This window comes from Mus pahari, chromosome 5, assembly GCF_900095145.1.
Source record: "Mus pahari chromosome 5, PAHARI_EIJ_v1.1, whole genome shotgun sequence".
NCBI lineage: Eukaryota > Metazoa > Chordata > Mammalia > Rodentia > Muridae > Mus > Mus pahari.
The window spans coordinates 133863829-133886075 of NC_034594.1; the positions used below are offsets into that span (position 1 = coordinate 133863829).

The following is a 22247-nucleotide window of genomic DNA, read 5'->3' on the forward strand; positions in this document are numbered from 1 at the left end:
GAACTCACTCTGTAGACCAGGATGGCCTCGAACTCAGAAATCCGCCTGCCTCTGCCTCCCAAGTTCTGGGATTAAAGGTGTGCGCCACCACGCCCAGCCTCTTTTTTTTTTTAATGATTTTTTTTCTATGCATTGGTGTTTTGCCTGCATGCGGGTCTGCTGGATCCTCTGGAAGTGGAGTTAGAGACAGTTGTGAGCTGCCATGTGGGTGCTGGGAATTGAACTCTGATCCTCTGGAAAAGCACCCAGTGATCTTAACTGCTCAGCCATCTCTCCAGCAGCCCAGGATTCTTTTCTTTCTTTCTTTCTTTCTTTCTTTCTTTCTTTCTTTCTTTCTTTCTTTCTTTCTTTCTTTCTTTCTTTCTTTCTTTCTTTCTTTAAAATTAACTCTAGTTTTTGAGAGTTTTGAAGGTTTTTTTTTTTTCTGTGTAGCCCAGGGTGACCCCAAACTTATTCTATGTAGCTCTAGTTGGTCTTGAACTTGTGATGATCACCTGGCCTCAGCTTCATGAATAGAAGAATTACAAGTGTTAGCTATCATGTGGCTAACTAGGCAAGGAGTTATTACCAGGATGTCTTCCTCATAAATGTTTCCTATTCTCTCCCATACACAATGAGTTTACTTGTTATTATTATTATTATTATTGGTTTTTCGAGACAGGGTTTCTCTGTGTAGCCCTGGCTGTCCTGGAACACACTTTGTAGACCAGGCTGGCCTTGAACTCAGAAATCCACCTGCCTCTGCCTCCCAAGTGCTGGGATTAAAGGTGTGCACCACCACCACCCACTTGTTATTATTTGAGGGGAGCCATGCCATGTGTGTGGAGTCAGAGGACAACTTTCAGGAGCCGGTTCCCTCCTCCTTATTGATAGAGTTCCCTCATTTCTGTACACCACATGGTTCAGGCTAGCTGCCCTGCAAGCTTCCAAGTGACCTCTACCTTCCATATTGCTATAGGAGTGTTGGGATTATATAAGCAAGCCTATATGTGGCTTTTTGTGGGTTCCAGGGACCGACTGCAGCTTGTCAAGCTTGATTAGCCAATGCTTTTTTTTTTTTTAAGATTTATTTATTTATTATATAAATATTAAATAAACATTTATTTATATAAATGTTTATATAAATATATAAACATTCCAGAAGAGGGAGTCAGATCTTGTTATGGATGGTTGTGAGCCACCATGTGGTTGCTGGGGTATGATTTTCTCTCTCTAGAGCAAAGAGAAACCTATAGAGCTTTTAGTCACAAGTGATAAAGGGGACCTGGGAGAAGGCTCGATTGGTAAAGTGTTTTGCTTGCATGACCAAGTCCTGAGTTTGAGCTCCAGAACCTATATACACAGGCATGGTGCACATTTGTTAACTCCAGGGAGGTAGAGCTATGCAGATAGATTCCCTTGCTGGCCAGCCATCTTACCCTAATCAGCTAGCTCCAGACCAGTGAGAGTCCATCCCTGACTTACAAAGTGGGAAGGTGGGTCTGGAGAGACAGCTCAGAGGTTAAAAGAGCTCCCCTTTCTTCCAGAGGACCCAGGCTAGATGCCCATCACCCACCTCTGGCAGCTCATAACCTCCTGCAACTCCAGCTACACAAAATCCAGTGCCTTCTTCTGGTCCCTTGAGGTACTCACATATACGAGGCACTCATTCACCACCCCAAAATAAGTACATTTTTTTAAAAGAGGAAAAGAAGAAGGTAGGCAGTGCCTGAGTGACAATAGTCGAGCTTGTCCTCCGACCTCTCTGCGCATGTGCGTACATGCCCATGTGCTCGTGGGCCCACACGGGGTGCTTATCAGGACGCCAGGAAAACTTAAGAGAATAAATAAAACCAAAAGGCCTTTTCCACCTGAGGAGTGAGCACCGGGCGCTGTGGGAAGCAGCCTCACCATTTTGTGCTGGTGATGAAGGTGGTGATTGTGTGGGTCTATGGCAGCTTCTACGGCTCTGGCTGGCACATGTGTGGCTCCTAAGGCCCTTCTAACCCTGAGACTGATTCTGGGTTCATTTACTCCCTTCTGATACAATCTTTTCTTCTCTCAGCCCTTCTACAACCTGTATTCCAGCGCCCCCAAGAATGCCGACCCAAGCAAATGCTGTGAGAACAAGTGTTATGAGGAGATGCACTACCTTGGTTCCTTTAGGTGCCCGTAATTACCAAGAGGACATCTCCCTTCACAATGAGAAAGCACCCTGCACTGGTCTACAGTCCCTTAAAGGCCCGGTGGCGTTCCTATCTCTTGTTCTTTCCCAATTATGTTTCCTGCCTTTTATTCTTTTTTCTTGCCTATTTGTTTTTAGAACATGAGCCAAGCGAGTGTCTATGCTGTGCTAGGCACTGTGCTGGAGGGAGCTAACAGTTGAGATGGCCCTTGGTCCAGCCCTGTACTCTGCACCCATGGTATCTGACTGTCCAACCACACCACCACCATTTTCTTTTTGGTCATCTATAGGTTTTTAAATTTGATACCATCTCCGAGAAGACATCCGACCAGATCCACTTCTTCTTTGCCAAACTGAACTGCCGACTCTATCGGAAAGCCAACAAATCCTCTGACTTGGTATCAGCCAACCGCCTTTTTGGAGACAAATCCCTCATCTTCAACGAGAGCTATCAAAATGTTAGTGAGGTTGTCTATGGAGCCAAGCTCCAGCCCCTGGACTTCAAGGTGAGTAGTAGGTGACAGGGTCCCTGCCACTCGAACTAAGGGAGAGGAACAGGATCCAAAGGAATACTACACTACTTGCCAATGGCTGGTGGAGGCCACGGGCACACCCTTGGTTAAGGCTTCACGGTCCTCAAGCCTTCAGATATAGAGGCTACTCTTAAGAAGTTGTACAAGGAGCGCCAGGCATGGTGGCGCACGCCTTTAATCCCAGCACTTGGGAGACAGAGGCAGGTGGATTTCTGAGTTCGAGGCCAGCCTGGTCTACAGAGTGAGTTCCAGGACAGCCAGGGCTACACAGAGAAACCCTGTCTCGGGAAAAAAAAAAAAAAAAAAAAAGTTGTACAAGGGATTACTTTTTCATTTCATCTACCAAGTTCAGATATGCCATGGTCAAATAAAATTGGTGTATGATGCGTGTTCCATGCTCCCTCGGAGATTCAGGAAGCACACGAGCCTAGTGAGTGTTTAGAGCGTTAGTCATTTCCTTTACGGCATGAAGCATGGTGCAGACAGACAGGCATGAGCTTGAGAACTTACTTCCTGATCCATAGGCAGACAGAAAAAGAGAGAGACGCTATGATTTCCAGTTATGCATCTCCTCCTCTTAATCCTTTTAAAAAATCCTTAATCAAAGGGGGACTAAACAGGCACATTTATGAGCCTCTGGGGCTGTTTTCATTCAAATGTCCACAGCATCTTTCTGTCAGCGTTTTCTTTTCTTTTCTTTCTACCCCATCCCCCACCCCTAAGCCCCCAGACAGGGTTTCTCTGTGTAGCCCTGACTGACTTGGAACTCACTCTGTAGACCAGGCTGGCCTCCAACTGGATCAGAGATATGCCTCCCGAGTGCTGGAATTAAAGGTATGAGCCACCACTAGCTGGTCAGTGTTGTCTACATTTCTTTGACTACAGGGTGCTGGCCCCTCCCATCCTCTTAACCTTATTTCCTCCCACAGACTGGAGATGATGCATCTCTATGAGTTTAGGGTTTCCAGGGTCAGAGTAGGTACCACCTCTGTCCGCCAGCCTGTCTTTCCCTTTCATCTGCCCTCTGTCTCTCTTCCTCTTTCTTCTGCTGCTTATAACATTTATTGATGGGCTGGGCTCTGAGTGTGAGCCCTGTCATGGTAAAAGATTAAGTGCATGAAAAAAAAAATCAGTGACTGTATCCGATGACTGAGGGCTCCTCGGTGTGGGTTAAAGCGATGGCTTCCTTTTTTTGGTTGTTTGGTTGTTTGGGTTTTGTTGTTTTTCAAGACAGGGTTTCTCTGTGTAGCCTGGCTGTCCTGGAACTCACTCTGTGAGGCCTCGAACTCAGAAATCCACCTGCCTCTGCCTCCCAAGTGCTGGGATTAAAGGTGTGCCACCGCTGCCCGGCAAAGTGATGGCTTCTTAACCAATCATGGGAAAAGAACGAGCAAATGGTGGGCAGCGGAAATGCTGCACGGGGAACTTGACAGGATTATTTCCTGTTTCCTTAGGAGAATCCAGAGCAATCCAGAGTGACCATCAACAACTGGGTAGCTAATAAGACTGAAGGCCGAATCAAAGACGTCATCCCCCAAGGCGCCATTAACGAGCTCACTGCCCTGGTGCTGGTTAACACCATTTACTTCAAGGTATGTCAGCTAGTCCTGGAGAGGTGACTGGGACTTCCTCTTACTATTACTCTATTAAGTATGTGTAGTCAAATCCCTCCTGAGTTGGGCCATGCACGGTCTAGGCAACCATATAAATTTGCTGAGAGCCCAGAGACCCGAGGCTTAGTCCCCAGGCTGGGACAGACTATGTGAACGTACTAACTGAGCATTCTTCAAGATGTGACAAATTTTCACACTTGTGTGACAATTTCTGCCATTCAATTAATGTTTTCTTTTCTCTCTTTTTTTTTTTTTCTTCTTTTCTTTTTTAAATTTCGAGACTGGATATTATGTAGCTCTGGCTGTCCTGGAACTTGTGAAGTAGACCAGGTTGGCCTCATGCTCACAGAGCCTCTGCCTCTGTCTCCTGAGTGCTGGGATTAAAGGCAGGTCCATTAATGTATTTAAAATCAGAAACAAAATGATTTTACTGACAATCATCAGCGATGGAGTTCCTCACTGCCAAGAGCAATTTCTACTTAACATGTCTCCTAGGGGTTCGGAAGCTCCTAGTGCTGGGCTACCCAGAATAAAATGGGGCCTGGGACGGTACCATGTTATAGCTTGTTTTCCTCACCACTGAGGACTGCTTCAGTCCGATTTCATTTGAAATGGAGGGCGGGGGAGGCATTGGAACAAAGGCCATCAGCACTCTGGAGGACTGTCCCTGCAGAGCAGCTGCAATTGTGACACATGTTGTTTATCCTCAGACATGCGCTGTTTCCATTCCTTCTTTCTCCAAGTGGCCTGGAGACTTAGCCAGCCATGGCTACTGTCAATCACTGCCTCTTGGAGCCTCCCTCTCCCAAGAACAGAGTAGACTGCATTTCCACTGTGTGTTGTTTGTTATCCCTTACAGTTATGCGAGCGTGAGACCGTGGGTCGTTTGTGCAGTATGATTTCTTTGTTTTGTTTTGTTTTTCGAGACAGGGTTTCTCTGTATAGCCCTGGCTGTCCTGGAACTCACTCTGTAGACCAGGCTGGCCTCGAACTCAGAAATCCGCCTGCCTCTGCCTCCCNAGTGCTGGGATTAAAGGCCTGCGCCACCAGGCCCGGCGATTTCTTTGTTTTAAAGATTGACTCCTCGTTTCTAAGTGTATGAAGTCGTGTGAATTACCAGGGAGTTACTGGAAACTTTCCTATGGCCTATTTCTACATGTATAAAATGGTAATGAGGATTTACCTACTTGATAGGTTTACCAAAAGGTTTGAGTAGGTAGCGCAGGTGAAATACTTGTATGTTATACATGCTTAGAGCACACATGGGAAAGTCATTGGCTCTTCCCAGTACCTAGCTGGTGGGTGAGAAACCACCTCTCCAGAAGGGTTAACTGATTTATCTCAAAGAGCCAGAGAACCTTAAGGAATGAGGTAGGAAGCCAGCCAGGAGCCATTCCCCCGTCTGGCAGGACTTCCAGTCAAATCGCAGGGATTTCTCTCTGAGTCTGGTCTCTAACTCAGCAGGGACAGAGCACAGAGTTCTGGTGGTTGGCTCTGAGAAAGAGGCTGGTGGAGAGCAGACAACACGAGACAGAATGAACTTGCAAAGGAGAGTGTAGGTTATTCTAAGGGTTAGACTCCCCTGACTTATAAACAAACAACAACAACAGCAACAACAACAACACAATACCAGACTGGCAAGAAGGCTCAGCTGGTAAAGGTGCTGTCACCATACCTGGCAACCTGAGTTACATCCTGGAGCCCACATGGTAAGAGGAAAGAACCGTTTCCTGCACGCTGATAAGTTGTCCTTTGGTGTCCACACACTCATAGTGTTAAAATGTTAAAAAAAAAAAAAAGGGTAATATTGATGGAAATACAGAAATATATATTAAAAAAAACACAGAATGAGACACACATAAATAACTGCACCACTCAGACATAGACATTAACCTTTTAATTCATATCTACTTTTTTCTAATAACTACATTTATATGTTGATGCAATCAGATAATATGGTTATGTCCCATATCAATAAGTATCCTGCTAGGATATTTTTGTTCTTGCTTTACGATTCTCCCACTTGACATCTTTCAGGGCCTATGGAAGTCAAAGTTCAGCCCTGAGAACACAAGGAAGGAACCGTTCTACAAGGTCGATGGGCAGTCATGCCCAGTGCCTATGATGTACCAGGAAGGCAAATTCAAATACCGGCGTGTGGCAGAGGGTACCCAGGTGCTAGAGCTGCCCTTCAAGGGGGATGACATCACCATGGTGCTCATCCTGCCCAAGCCTGAGAAAAGCCTGGCCAAGGTGGAGCGGGAACTCACCCCAGAGCTGCTGCAGGAGTGGCTGGATGAGCTGTCGGAGATGATGCTTGTGGTCCACATGCCCCGCTTTCGCACCGAGGACAGCTTCAGTCTGAAGGAGCAGCTGCAAGACATGGGCCTCGTTGATCTCTTCAGCCCTGAGAAGTCCCAACTCCCAGGTTGGTATAGGAGACATCTGCCTGCCTCCTTTCCACTCCAGGAAAGTCCAGGGAAGAGTGCCAAGTCAGGGCACCAGGATTCTGATCGTGGTTCTGTGCTAAGCTCCGGGTAATTCCTTGCCCTTCCCAGCCTCCCTGTGAAAGAGAGTGTTTGCTCTTGCTTCCAGGAGTCCAACAAGTATGTCTGTCGCCCCAGGAATCTGTATCTAACAGGGGAGATCAAACCAGGCGGGGAAGAATTTGGAAAAGCATTGGAATTCAAAGAGACAGCCATTAAAAGCAAGGCATATTGAGACCTATGGGAGGTACTGTGAGGGTAGAGTAGAGCACTGAGTGTTCCAGGACAGCCTGGGCTATATAACAAGATCTTGTCTCAAAAGAAAATAAAACAGGGCCTAGAGAGACATCTTAGCAGTTAAGAGCCTGTATTATCATTGCAGAAGACTCAGGATCAGTTTCCAGATTCCATGGTAGACTGCTCATGACTCCACAGGCACCTGCACTCATACACACAAACACACACACACACACACACACACACACACACACACACAGAGAGAGAGAGTAAGTCTTGAATAAGATAAAAATGTAATAGTAAATTAAAATTAAAAACAAACCTTAGTTGGGCATGGAGGTACATGCCTTTAATCCCAGCACTTGGGAGGCAAAGGCAGGCAGATTTCTGAGTTCAAGGCCAGCCTGGTCTACAGAGTGAGTTCCAGGACAGCCAGGGCTACACAGAGAAACCCTGTCTTGGGGGAAAAAAGTAAATAAATAATTAATTTTAAAAAATGAGCCTTAAAATACCTCTTTACCTTTTTTTTTTTTTATTTTTCCTTTTTTTCCTTGAGACAGGGTCTTATGTAGCCCAGGTTAGCCTGGAACCCACTGTGTAGATAAGACTGGCTTAGTCCTGATTGTGCTGTCTCCACCCTGAGAGCTGTTTAATCCCTTTTATCATGTACAAATGGTGTACCACCACGCCTGGCAAGATCTTTTACTTATTAATACACGTATTTATTTGTTGTTATGTATGGTATGTGTAGAAGAGTGTATAAGTGTGTGCATGGAGGTCAGAGGACCACTTTCAGGGGTTCAAAGCCACGTGGAGCCCCGGGATTAAACTCAAGTTGTCAGGGTTAGTGGCACAGTCCCTTACTGGGTGGGCAGTCTCATTGACCTGCAGAACTGGGCTCAGTGGCACAGTTACAATCTCAGCACTCCAGGCTGCGGCAGGATGCCAGTCTAAGGCCAGCTCAGGCTACACCAAGGTTCTATCTAAAACTGACATAGACTTAGGTAATTAGATTTATCTTTATTGGGCTGCCTTCAGCTTTGAGAGCCAAACCTCTTTAAAATGTTACCAGACCGGAAAGATATATTTTTGCTAGATATAGTAAACTTTTTCTTTTGAGAGCAGAGTCCCACCCTTCCACCATTTCAAAAAAGTTGACATCAGATTAAGTTCACAAGATCCAGGTCAAAGAAGCCAAAATGAATCAGTTTTTAGAAGCATCCATTGAGGGGGGTGAAGGGTATTAGGGAGGTTCAGCAGTCTGCTTCTCAAATCATAGTCCCCCCCCCAACTTCTTTCTTCCAGGGATCGTTGCTGGAGGCAGGGACGACCTTTATGTCTCCGACGCATTCCACAAAGCCTTTCTTGAGGTGAGTTCAGCGAGACAGCAGGTCTATTAGCAGCAGAGGACTGTGGCAGGGGCATCTCTACAGTGTCCCTCTAAATCATAAACTCATTGAGAAGCTTGTAGCCTTTGCCATGAGGTCTGCCTCAGTATGGCACTTCAAAGAGACACTCAGGTTTCGGCTGTTCGACCTTCTCTCCTGCTAGAGAGACATAGAGGGTAGCCCGAGGAGAAGGAGCCAGCAAAGGCCATGAAGAGGGGATTCTGAGATGTTTCAGGAATGTGAAAAGCATGGAGTAAGACTGAAACCGATTCTGGACAGAATGGGGAGGGACGCGTGTGTAAGTGAAGATGGTGAAGAACATCTGAACATAAGACAGGGGGGTTGCTAATGAGCATGGCTCACCTTAGCGCCAAGGGTGTTCTAGAACAATCTCGATATATAGCATTTCAGGAAACACAGTTAGGTGGGCACATGTTGATCTTGTTGGGAGATTAACTACACACAGTGGTATGCTGAGACTGAGAAGTCCCAGGAGGAAATGAGTAGAGTATTGATCAGCCTGTGTTTCTCCAATTGAGGTGCGCATAGAATTGTATGTTAGCCAAGAAGTGACAGGTTGTAGAAGTTCTGGTTCTTAGGTACTTAAGTGTGGACCCACAGCTTTAGGTGGGGAATCCCTAACCCTGGAGACTGAAGGATGGAGTCTGGGAATTTTTTTCTTTTTTTCCTTTTGTTTTTTTTTTCGAGACAGGGTTTCTCTGTGTAGCCCTGGCTGTCCTGGAACTCACTTTGTAGACCGGGCTGGCCTCAAACTCAGAAATTGGCCAGCCTCCCGAGTGCTAGGATTAAAGGTGTGCACCACCACTGCCCGGCGAGTCTTTTTCTTTTTGTTGATTTGTGTTTTGAGGAAGGTTTCTTCCTGTAGCCCTGGCCATCTTGAAACTTGTGGAGAATCTGTTTCTTTACACAGATCCTTGGGAGATGTTTACAATTAGGTCTGAGGCCCAGTGGTGTAGGCTGTTCTTCATGGAAGCTAAGACTGTGAGCAGAAGACGGGCCAACGATTGACAAAGTTAACAGGACTTGGGTTTACAAAGAAAGGCTGCAATCAGAGAGAAATGTCCAGAGTATGGTAGTGTCAGAGAACTAATTCTAGGATCCAAGCAAGCTTAGTTGCAACTGAAGGAAGCAGAAGGGTGAGGGACAGGAGGTGAGAACTTGCTGGATTGCAACTTCACACCACTTAAATTTAGTCCCAGAATGAGGATGTGAGGGACACCAAAGGGAAGAAAACACACACACACACACACACACACACACACACACACACACACACACACACACACACGGGACTCAGGAGCAGTCACCTGACACAGGAGGATCTTAAATGACAAGCTAGCCTCAGCACTAGAATGCATAGCAAGATCCTACCTATCCCAGAAAGGTCAGTTATGTCAACAGTTGTCATTTTCTAAGGCGCCCCACCCCTTCAGATGTGCCATTGTTCAAATACTTTTTTTTTCTGGTTATTACTCCAAAAAACCTACCTCACTTAACTGGAGAACTATCTTTTCATAAGCCACGGGTTCTTGGTGGCTTTTGGGGGTGGAGATAACTGTGATTTCTTTATGTTTGGAGAGTGAAATCTATTTAAATTGCAGATCTCCAAGTTTGAGTCTGAGTTTTCTCTTAGCAGTTGGTTCAAAACAATGCCCTGTTGCATTGACAATGTTCAACCATGTTACCAGGATGTGACTTCTAGTTCAGGGAATTACACGCGTGGCACTCTTGCAAGGCTTTGGGTACACACTGGAGGTTAGGAACGAGGTTTCTGGAGGGAACCATTTGTGTCCAAGTGTTAGCTACTGGAAACCAGTAGTGTGAGCAGCTGGGTCTGGGTGTGATTTATGTGCCTAGGATGGACTGTAGGGTAGCTAATATTTGTTTCCTGTGTGACCTGCAGGTAAATGAGGAAGGCAGTGAAGCAGCAGCGAGTACTTCTGTCGTGATTACTGGCCGGTCACTGAACCCCAATAGGGTGACCTTCAAGGCCAACAGGCCCTTCCTGGTTCTTATAAGGGAAGTTGCACTGAACACTATTATATTCATGGGGAGAGTGGCTAATCCTTGTGTGAACTAAAATATTCTTAATCTTTGCACCTTTTCCTATTTTGGTGTTTGTGAATAGAAGTAAAAATAAATACGACTGCCACCTCACAAGAATGGACTTTTCCACTTGAAGACGAGAGTGAAGTACAGATGGTATTGGGGTACTCAGTAAAAGGACATTTTCAATTTTTCTCTACCCAGTAATCACTTTTGGGCAAATGAAGGGGGAGCAGCCAGCCACGGTGGCACACACCTATACCCTAGTGCTTTTGAAGGTAGAAGCAGGGCAGTCAGGAGTTAAGGCCAGTTGAGGCTGGGCTGCAGAGTGAAAGACCATGTCTCAAGATGTCTTCCTCTCCTCCCCAAAGTAGAAAAGAAAACCATAAAAACAAGAGGTAAATATATTACTATTTCATCTTAGATGATAGCAGGCATCTTGAAAGGGTAGAGGGACCTTAAATTCTCATTACTGCTCCCATACTACAAACTAAAAAACAAAACCTAAATCAATTAATCTCTATAAAGACAGAGATTCAAATAAGAGTATTAAACATTTTATTTCTCAAACCACTCACATGCATAATGTTCTTATACACAGTGTCAAAATAAAGAGAAATGCATTTTTATACAAACAATTTCAAGTATACATTAATAGACTTCTCAGATTACTAGCCAAGTTGCTAAGATTTCATTCACATTGTTCTTAAAGCTGTTCAACGAGAAAGCTTTTGCTAACTGCTTTAAATATGTTTATATAAACCCACATCTTAACTCTTCTTTGAATCTCCCCCTCCCTTGACCCTCGTGCCCTCCCCCCTCCCCGACACAATAGGGCTCCAGGGGCTCTAGGAGACATGCTGCCCCTCCAAGAACGATTGGCTTGTCCAGGGAAAGACAGAATCTACAGGAGGAGAGTCTGGGTCCCCTGTCACACAGGGGGAACCAAGCCCAGTACTTAGATGTGACACAATTCTGGATAATATTTTAGTGCCATTGTTTTCGCTTGATTTTTAATCAAAAAAAAAAAAAAAAAAAANAAAAAAGAACTTACTACAAACCACAATTTTTTAAAGATATAATTTGGCAGCTAAAAAATAATTCAATGAAAATAAAATTTCCCCCAGAAAAAAATTCCCAAATCAGGGTAGGTATTTTGAACTCTTATTTAGTGGTTCTTTTGCCTTTTGGCAGGGAGTACTTGGGGACAGCTTTAAAATTGTGTTCTTTCCTGTTCACATTAAGGTATTTGATTCTGGGGCAGTAGCTGCCTAGCATATGTAAGGCCCTGGGCTCAATTCCCAGCACTACGGGTAAAGGACAAAGAAATGTGGTTAAACCCAACGAGATCTGGCAACAGTTTTCCCTCAGCTTCCCTCCTGAGTGATCTGGCTTCAGCCACACTCCTTAGGAATTAAAGTGCATACTTCTTGTTTTTGTTTTTTTCAGTAAAGGGGAAGGGAGGGTTCACACGTGATGATTGAAGAAGGCTGGGAGAGAACAACCTACTCCTATATATAGGTACTTATAGTTAAGGTCACAACAGAAGACAGAGTCTTAGGAGAAAAGACGCGCACAGCCAGGCCCGCCGTCTCAGAGGCATGGGAGCTACCCGGCTGCACTTTCTGAGGCATCTTTACTATTAACGGCATAACTGCTGCAGATGAAAGACACAAATCTCAAGTGTTAGACTCTTTTCCTAGGGAGAAAACAGACTGGGAGTTAACAATAATCTACCCCATTCCCACCCAGGACCAACGTTTAGAAAGTGATTGTCTCTTTCAGTATACACTCTCCTTGAGGAACTAGTGGAAACCAGTCAGATACCTGCTGCTTTCAAATGCTATTGTGTCAGCTTCAGAAACAGGAGGCTGCAGCTTGACTTCCACTGTCACTCACTAGCAGCTGAAGTGAAATCTTTCTGTGATTTCGTAATGTGACAACTATAACCCAAATCTAATTTTGTTTCCCTCTGTTTTACGGTGGTTTCTTGGGATGAAAACCCCCGATGTTCTCAAAGAGAAGTTAATGCTACATTATAAGCTGTGTGAAGAAGCAATGGGCTCAAGATAAGAAGAGGGATCTTGTCCTGGGTTCTGGCCTCTGAGTCCAGTGTGATCTATTTTTCACAGTGACCAGTGGGAAGGCACAGTGCCAGGGACAGGTAGCTGGGAGACGGCTGTCACCCGTTAAATAAGCACCATAGAGAAGAGTTGGATATCATCCTTCAGAATCTGCTGCATCGCTGTTCCTCTTTTGCCCTCACCTCCTCTGCCTTTCACATTCCTAAGATGTCTTAAAGGAAAAGGAAGCGACTGCGTCCTGAGTAATAGATCCTTTAGAACATAAAACAGTGAGTAGGCCAAAGCTGTGAACAGATCACAACCGGTGAAAACGGGCTCTGGGAGTGCACTTCCTTGGCCTATAGTTCTGATGGCACTTGCTTTCAGCGAGGACCAGGAGATGGAGCAAGGGGTCGGTCACACTGTGATCAGACCAGCACTTGCTTAGCTGTTCCAGAAAGATTTGGATCTGGAATGACAGCTCAGTGGCAGAGTGCTTACCCAGCTCCAGATTCTTGGGCTCAACACCCAGTACTAAAAGGACAAAGAGATATGAGGCAAAGGAGGGGAATGAGTGAATGAATGAATGAATGAGCAAGACAACACATCAGGGCAGAAGATGATCTGACTTTATATTTGTGGTAGAAATTTTTTACTCTTGCTCAAAATATCAAATGCTGACACCTTTTCCTACCACTTCCCCACCTTTGTCTTTTGTCCCTTCAAAAAGCTGAAAGTCCAGTGTGGTATAATTTGCATAAACTTCATCAAGTTTCACAGTACTCCATCATGTTCTCCAGCATGAACACCCCTCATAGAAACCACCTTCCTATTCTACTTATGACCAGGAAGTCTTCAGCAAGTCATCCTAAGGCAGGGACACAGTTCTCTCAGATGTACTTACAGCTAAGCAAGCCAAGGACTTATGCTACTTAGAGTAAGTGTTCACATTCTGCTCGAATCAATCTTCTCCTTTACCTACCTTTTCTTCCTGTCTATACCACCTACTTCCTTAGTGCAAATGATCAGTTACTTAAAAGCCAGGAAGGCACACTTCTTCCAGCAGCTAGAAGCTTCATGTAGTTCTTTCAAAGGTGGTTCCCTCCTCATTACCACAGCAGGCAGTAAACTGTCATCTGTTACACAGATATTCTACTCAGGGTGAGAATGGAAGCTGGGCAATTTCCTTTGGGAATGACTGGGTCAGGCCTTTTAACATCCTAGATGGAGAGATGTTAAGGAGACTCACTTCACACACTAGTCAGAAATATTTAAGCCTTAGTTAGTTCATTTCATTCAGAAAGAAACAGCTAAGAAGTCAAGAGTCACCTGACAAAGAATCAGAAGTGTCCTGATCACCCTCGACAGGGCTATTCCTTTCCCCATAAGTAACAACACTACCTGTTTGCTTCACAAAGAGTAGTCCCAAAGTCAGCTTGAGCATGGCGTTGGGGGTTTGTTTTTAAACGGCACACTGAAGGGCTGCTCCATTTTAGCTAACAGAATTGAGCAGTTACCACTCAAATCTCACATGCAGAGGGAAAGGACTCTAGAGGACAGGCTTGGGAACTGCTTTTGTGTACATATGCACACTTTATACTTGGCACAGAGGACATCGGATGGATCATAACCTTTTTTCCAGACCTACTCTGAGAAGAAGATGAGCCTGCACTCTGGCCCACTGTCAGCTTTTGCCAAGAGCAAGCAGTAAGGGTACCAGTGTCAAGAAAACTAGCTTCCGGCATTTCTCTCTCAGAGTCCCTTCGACTCCAAGGAGTTCTCTTTTCAACCAAACTAAACCAAACCAAACCAAACCCCAACCCTGCCCTCTAAAACAAAACCCAAACACCTTCGTTTCACTTGGGGAGTGGGAGAAAGAGAATGAGATAGTGCTAATTTGAGGTTATCCTAAGACCACAAGTGAGTACTCACTAAGTAAATTTCAGCCCTGGCTGTACATCAGAATCATCGGGCAGGTTTCTGTAGTTGCTCAGGTGACTGCACCTGAGCAACTACTGGTCTTGTGCATGCTAAAACAGGAGCGCTATACCAAAGCAGCCACTGCACTCCCACTCATCCCTAGGGATCTTTCTGAAGACCAGGTTGCACATCAGACCAGTCAAACGGAAATGATGTCTGGAAGGGGTATCATAAAGGCTCAGTGCTCATCCAAGCCAGAGGAAGAGGGTAAGAATCTGTTTCCTTCTACATTCATGAATTTGATATAACTCAAGAAAATACCTGGGCACTTCTTACTCTTTATTTCTCCAAGTGTTAGTTTAACCAAATAAATAACCATACTGACAATGAAGTATTATTAAGTAAGACTTAATTAAATATGTACTTTAAAGAATGATTTATGCCAAGACAACGGGGTAGGCCTAGATAAAACAGCATACAAACTGTAAGCTGGAGGGAGAGCTTTCCTAAACACAACTTAAGTCCTGAGTCTGCCATGCTAGCATGGCCTGCAGACTGAGAACGACTCTACGGTTTAGCAATAAACAGTTGTGGTGAACAGACTCACATATTTAATTCATCTTTCTCTCATACTGGGTTTATTCATAAACTGCTCACAGTCACTTTTGTGGAGTGCTTTTCTCCCTATTGGGAATTTCACATTATCTGTATTCCCTACCTGCCCTACCTATAGTGTCACAAGGAAAGAAAGCTGTACCCAGAAAACACTGCAAACACCTAAAGATCTGAAAATGGAGAAATCTAATTTTCATTTCTAACCAGAGAATTGCTGCTTTTAGACATACATTGTAGCCACACAGAGCAGTTGAATGAAAAGGTGAAAACATTCCAGGACATCTGTTAGAACCAATAGTTGCTCCTCAGCTGTTACAAATGTTCCAAAGGTAAGCTGACTTTGCTCTGGGAACTAGTACCTCAAGTAGAAACCAGTTCTGACTAGGTGGCATTTTAATGCTGAAAGGAACTTTCCTGCCATGTACAAAATTCAATTCTTGACTACAATGACAGCACTTGGCATTTTAAAGAGCACATCTCTTTTTGTTCTTGTTTTTCAAGACAGGGTTCTCTATATAGCCCTGGCTGTCCTGGAACTCACTCTGTAGACCAGGCTGGCCTCGAACTCAGAAATCCGCCTGCCTCTGCCTCCTGAGCGCTGGAATTAAAGGTGTGCTGTGCCACCACTGCCCGGCACATCTCTATTTGGAGTAATTAGAAGCAAACAGATCATCCCAAGAACCCTTGTCATATATGCCCATGTAAGATGCTGACAGTAGGCTCATCGTCAGGAGCACACGCTGGTACTCCAGTCCCTACAAATAAACTGCCAACAGCAGCAATGAAAGAACAGTGCTGCTTCACATCATCCAACCGAGTTGGGCATCTGTAAGGACAAACACAAAAGAGGATGCGGTGGCACATGCTGGTAGTGTCCGCACTCAAGGGGCCAAGGCAGGGACAGTGAGAGTTAAAGGCCAGCCTGAGCTACAAAGCAAGGCCCAAGGTTCTGCCTTGGGAACATCACAGAGAGACAGCAAAAATGGAGGGTGAATCAGGAGGATGCAGAGTTTGAGGCCAGCTTAGGCAACATAGTAAAACACAGCACATGAGTGTGGGCAAGAACACACAACAAGGCCTACCTCCACCAGATACTCCTACCAGACAAGTGACAGACTTTGGGCAACAAGAATCAAACATTAACATCTGCATGGCAGCCTCTGTATTTTGAGTCTAGCTTTCTTCTGCATGCTACAGAAAGCTACACCCTATTTCTTCAGCAAAATGCCCAGAGGTAGAGGAGCTGAAATGTAGAGAGAAAAGAATGGGGGTAGGCTGGCTGAGGAGCCAAACCCCTGTGCCAGGGCTGCAGGGAAATCCTGAATATGCTCAGTATTTGCTGGGAGGTAGGATAGTCTACACTGACCTATCTGCCTTCATTAAACACCTTTTCTGTATATGCACACAAACACCCGGTAACTAACAGCAATACTGCAATTCACAGCCACAGTGTATTCATCCCAACAACTGCTTTCAGGTTATTTGCTGTGTACTGATCCCTAGCCTATCTCAGGTAGCTATAAGCATATTTTCTTTTTCTTTTGCCAGGGCCTTAAGCATATATTTCACTTGAATACTTACATCTGCTGCTCTTAGATGCACTGTTAGATGTGTTATAACATCTTTATAAATAGAAAGTGCAAGAAATATTTTTTCAGTCCAAATACAAAGTTAACAAAAGCTCTCAAAGCCTACTATGCTAAGAATTTAATTTTTACTATACTACAACACAGCTAACAAAATGCTTCTAAGCTACCAAGATCATGATGGGTGAGTAAATATATTTATAAACATACATTATGAAAAAGACATTAAGAAAATAGCTAAACTTCCCATAAAATTATTTGCATGAACTATCTTCAGTATACCATTCTGTGTTTAATGCACATGCATATACGACTGAATTCTTTAGTGATATTTTTATTGAGCCATTTTTCCAAAAAGAAAATAGGCTCATTAAAGAACAACACTCATTACCAGATTTAAAGTCATTTTTGTAAAAATACTACAAACTCCATATAAATTCTAAATATGCCTGCCACCTGATAGTATTTCAGAGGTGGACTTTTGGTACACTTTTTGTGACTTCTTTAGTAATTTGGCTTCCAGAGGAAACACATTTAAACTTTGTTCCCTGCATAGGATCTCTGCTTTGAGTGGTTCTTAACCACTACAGTTGGGTTTCTATGACTTATAGGAAACACGTCATTCTCAAATGTCATCAGCATCTGCTTCAAGATGAGGCTACAGGCAGAACTCTAACCCTCAGGTAGTGGCTACGCACTCCAGCCGGTGTGACTGTGCCGCTGAAAGGAAAGAGAAGATTGTCAATCTGTAGGACCCCCCTTTGCTCACCTTGCTCTCTCCGTAACCATCCAATGACCACAAGAGATTCCAGAGAAGTTCTCAATGAATACAACATGCCAGTTATGGCAGGTTATCACAGTAAAATTGTCACTTCCTGGGACTGTAATTTCAAAGTTATTTAAGAAAGACAGAGGTAAGTGGATTATATATCAGTGTGGAAATGAATATTTAAAAAGTTTTAAATTAAGTTCTATTCTTTATATTTATTAAAAACTTTCCTTCTTTACACAATAAAACCTAATTAATCTTCACTCTATTCTTGGATATCTTACTGCACTATGGGGTTTTCTTTTCTCTTTTTCCTCTTCCCCCCCAGTTCCTAGCATTTTACGCGGTCTTAAATTACGCCTTTGGTTCCTAGTACCCCTCTATTTCCCTAGGCCTCATTTAGCAGCAGAGATCACTGGACTCCATGAGAACTAGAAATGATGGGCCAGAAGCTATTTTCTGGGAAGCTACTCACTTGGTATCTCAAACTTTTTTCTCTTAGAAGTATTATTGATTTGGGGGTACTTAGCAGAGTACAATTTATTCTCTACCATCTTCTTCTCAATGCAAGACTAGTTTAAGTTTTCCAGCCTAATTATCTTAAGTCAGCAGAGGTTTAAGTAAAGCATTATAAATCTGACAACCCCAGCTTCAAAAAACACCAACAATCTGTGACTCTGAATGAGAGAAGCTAATACACAAAACTGGGCAACTGACTTTGCTGTAAGAAAAACAGTAAGAATGGGATCAGCCAATTAATTCATCTTTAAGCATAAAATTATATGAGAGAAGTGGTAGACAGAGATGGCATAAGACAAGTAGGCAGTAGGCAAAACTGACTGTGGTGAGCTGGAGATGTCGCTCAGTGGTTAGAGCACTTGCCGGGCATGTACGAGACAACAGTACAAGAACCTCTTATGGTCTCAACAATAGGCTAGCAAGCCACACAAGAGCAATTCCTGAAATGATTTAGTAGCCATATATTTTCATATCATAGGAATTTCCCACCTATTCATAAACTTAAATATAGCTGTCTCCAAGAAATCAAAATTTCAAACAGTAATACATCTTTTATTTCCTACGGAGTGTTTTTGGCTCAGCATGCATAGCTATTGTGGCTTCACAGCAACCACAGCAAAATCCCATAACAAAGTACAGAGTGGGAAAGGAACAAGTGCTTTAAAGTGTGTGGAACTTGAAAGAAGGCTGTAACTAATAAAGTACATCTCAGGCATTTGTCTCATTCTCCTTCTAGATCTTTTACACAGCAGATGGAATAAATGGCTTCAATGGTATTAATAACTGACTGCAAAAGGTTTAGGAGAAAAGAACAGCCTAAAGTTACCTGTAAACAATTTAACATGGTCTCCACTCTCGGCATGTCTTTCATAAAGGTTAGGGTATTTCCTCTCCCCTAGGGCTCAGAGCTTACTAAAGTATGGCAGTGACTCCACGATGACTGGAGACCTGGCCTTTAAGACTGGCGTCTTCTGCCCAGCCTAAGCTGCCATATTAAAAGTCCAACTACCTGCTGGGTGGTGGAGGCCCACATCTTTCATCCCAGAATTTGGGAGGCAGAGTGGGAGGCCATGCTAGTCTACAGATGGAGTTCCAGGACAGCCAGGGCTATACAGAGAAACCCTTTTACAAAAAAGAAAAACCAACCAAACAAAAAGAAGTCCAACTACCATGGAGAATCCTTGAAACTCAATGAAAAAGCCAGGCCCAGCTTTCCAGGTCGCTATACACCAGGCACACATGACATCATCTTGAACCTTTCAGACCAGTTCAACCACCTCAACTTCTAACTTTTTACAAAGCCAAGTCCCTTTAAACTTTAGAGTAGTTTGTTACACAGCAGTAAGTAACCAGAAAACAGTTTCACTTTTAAGTAGTAACTCATTCAACTTACTCATAATTAAACCAACCAAATTGGGTAATTCTGAATAAGTGGGCAAAAAATAAGTACCTGAAAGAGGGATTTGGATCCCCTGACAGGAATAACATGACAGTTGTGAGCTGTCATGTGGGTGCTAGGAACCAAACTCAGGTCCTCAGCAACAGCCAGTGCTCTTAACCACTGAGCCATCTCTCCAGCCCTTACTTTTGGTTACAAGTTTACTAAAAGTAGGAACATTAGTAGGTACTGTACAGGAAGTAAAAGCGCTATAGTGGAGGTAGACTGGACTTTGGAATTGGATTGGTAAATATCAGACCTTCATCTTATGTACCCTCAGGCTCATCAGGTTTTCATCTATAAAAGGTGCCATAATTCTACTCACGAAAGGCACTAGAGGCTGTTCTAAGTATCAGGTGTTAGATCGCCTATGTAAAGACAAAGTATGTCATTCTAAGATGATAACAATAATCTTAACAGACTGACATGAAGATCAGATAAATTAATAGAACTGTATCTTGTACATAAACATTCAAAAAATTGGCTGTTTTTAGTATTACTATTATTATCTTAGGAATATCTTGACATAATTGTAGTATGCTAGTAGAGCTCACAGTACAGTTAAGGACTTTGATTTTTAGAACTTCTCTATAATAAAAAGTGCAAGCTTCCTAAAAATTCATGTATCAGACTCTCATTAAGTAAAACCTACTTGACTCTCAAAATGGGAAGCCCTGTTGGGCATGGCAGAGCTTGCCTTTAATCCCAACACTCAGGAGGCAAAGGCAGGCAGAAGTCTGAGTTCCAGCTTGGTATAGGTAGTGAGTTCTAGGACAGCCAGGGCTACCTGGAGAGAAAAACAAAACAAGTCAAAACAAAAGAATGGGTAAGTCACAACTAATTAAAGCTTGTTTTGTCTGAAAAATTCCAAGCACATTGTCTGGTATCAAGAGGTACTTAATATTTCTTTAATGGGATAGTCTCCGACATAGAGTGAAGACAAGGACCTGCATATGTTTCCATGAGACACCTCTGGCACTACAGAGTAACTCATATCCTAAGAGTCAGGGCTTCAAATTATAGTGTTGGTCATGTGGGATGCTCAGTGTAAGACTACCTTAACTGGGTGGGACACTTGAGACTCTTCCACAGGACCTACTGAGTAGACAGAAAATATCAAGCATTAGAAAAGCTCCCTCCAGCCAGGCAGTGATGGTGCACACCTTTAATTCCAGCACTTGGGAGGCAGGGGCTGGCAGATTTCTGAGTTTGAGGCAGCCTGGTCTACAGAGTGAGTTCCAGGACAGCCAGGGCTATACAGAGAAACCCTGTCTTGAAAAACCAAAACAAAAAAGAAAGAAGGAAAGAAGGAAAGAAGGAAAGAAGGAAAGGAAGGAAAGGAAGGAAAGGAAGGAAAGGAAGGAAAGGAAGGAAAGGAAGGAAAGGAAGGAAAGGAAGGAAAGGAAGGAAAGGAAAGGAAGAAAGAAAGAAAGAAAGAAAGAAAGAAAGAAAGAAAGAAAGAAAGAAAGAAAGAAAGAAAGAAAAGCTCCCTTTCATCCCCTACCATACTGCCATCAATGTGGATTTCAGGTAATATTTGTCTTTCTAGCATTGTTGTGTACGTATCATTTGAGAAAAAAAATGGTCTTCTGACACAACAAAAGTAGATGATCTGCACAGACATCTCTAAGGGTTTAAGGTCACTGGCCCTAGCAATAATTACTTTGTAATGTAACAAGCTCAGGTGTTCCAACTTACTGATACTTTGGCCTGTCCAGAGGAAGAATGCCTACTTACTATCTAGGTAAAAACACAGCCTGGGGAAACGCACTATTTAAAAATCTTGATCTAAACACCAGGAAAATATTGGAAAGCAAAGAAGCAAAAATACTGAGGATTAGTTGTAATGCTTGGTAAATGCCAATGCTCTCAACTGACTCCTATTTAAATGACATCTATTAGCAAGAACTCAAAGAGAGTTATAGTTGGATGTTCAGTTATCTGCAGCAATCTCTTCCAAGTAGCATGTCCCAGATCAATTAGAAAACCCATTATTACTAAGTGTAATGTGCTCTGAAATAAGGTACATTTAACTTAGATGAATAGCCTGAAACTTTACAATGAGGATTATCTATTCTTCATAGGCTACTATATCACATAAACCAGAGTAATATTTTATTAGAAGGCAACTTTAAGAACATGGAGACACATGCCTTTAGTCCCAGCACTTGGAAGGCAGGAAGATCTCTGAGTTCCAGGCCACTCTAGTCTACATAGGCAGTTCCAGGCCAGTCAGAGATATACATAGTGAGAGAGACCCTGTCACAAAATGTAACAACCAGACCAAACCAAACCCAAACTGTGCATGGAGACTTACGACTCATCCCACTTTTATCTACAAGGATAGGATTTATAACAACAGATCAAGCTCACCATACTGAATTAGCACGGTCTAGAAAACTTTGCTCAAATAAAACTCTGAAGGCCTTGTCTTATTTCCAAATGGGGAGAAGTCATATTCTCCTCTTGCAAGCATTTCTATGACCACAGTTAAAATTTTACATCTCTGCATCTTATATGACTAAGGATGAACAAAGCAAATAAGTAATGGTTCGATATGTATTTTAACAAGTAAGGTAATAGCAGATATGCAAGAATGGGCCTAAGAAAAATTGAAATCCTGATGTTTTACTATGTTTGAAAACCTCCAGAAGAAAAAGATAGAAAGATTTTGGACTTTTTATTAGTCCACACAAGGACAGAGTGAATTTGCTTAAGAAAATTAAAATGAAGGAAAAGTATGGGTGTCTAATCTAGAAAAACAGTATATCTGATAAGATCAAAACACCGTTTGTTTTGCTTTTTAAAGACAGAGTCTCACATAGCCCTGGCTACCCTCAAGCTCTTAT

At 43.3% G+C, this 22247-nt stretch overlaps 1 protein-coding gene across 1 annotated transcript in view; it reads left to right on the forward strand.

Moving 5' to 3' along the window:
- Positions 1-10602, forward strand: part of Serpinc1 (serpin family C member 1) — a 13475-nt gene extending 2873 nt beyond the window's left edge. Inside the window, exons 3-7 of the mRNA XM_029539147.1 lie at positions 2455-2670; positions 4152-4289; positions 6348-6738; positions 8339-8403; positions 10346-10602. Coding sequence (XP_029395007.1) covers positions 2455-2670; positions 4152-4289; positions 6348-6738; positions 8339-8403; positions 10346-10522 — 987 coding nt within the window. The 3' untranslated portion in view covers positions 10523-10602. The remainder of the gene's footprint in view (positions 1-2454; positions 2671-4151; positions 4290-6347; positions 6739-8338; positions 8404-10345) is intronic.
- The last annotated feature ends 11645 nt before the right edge of the window (positions 10603-22247 follow it).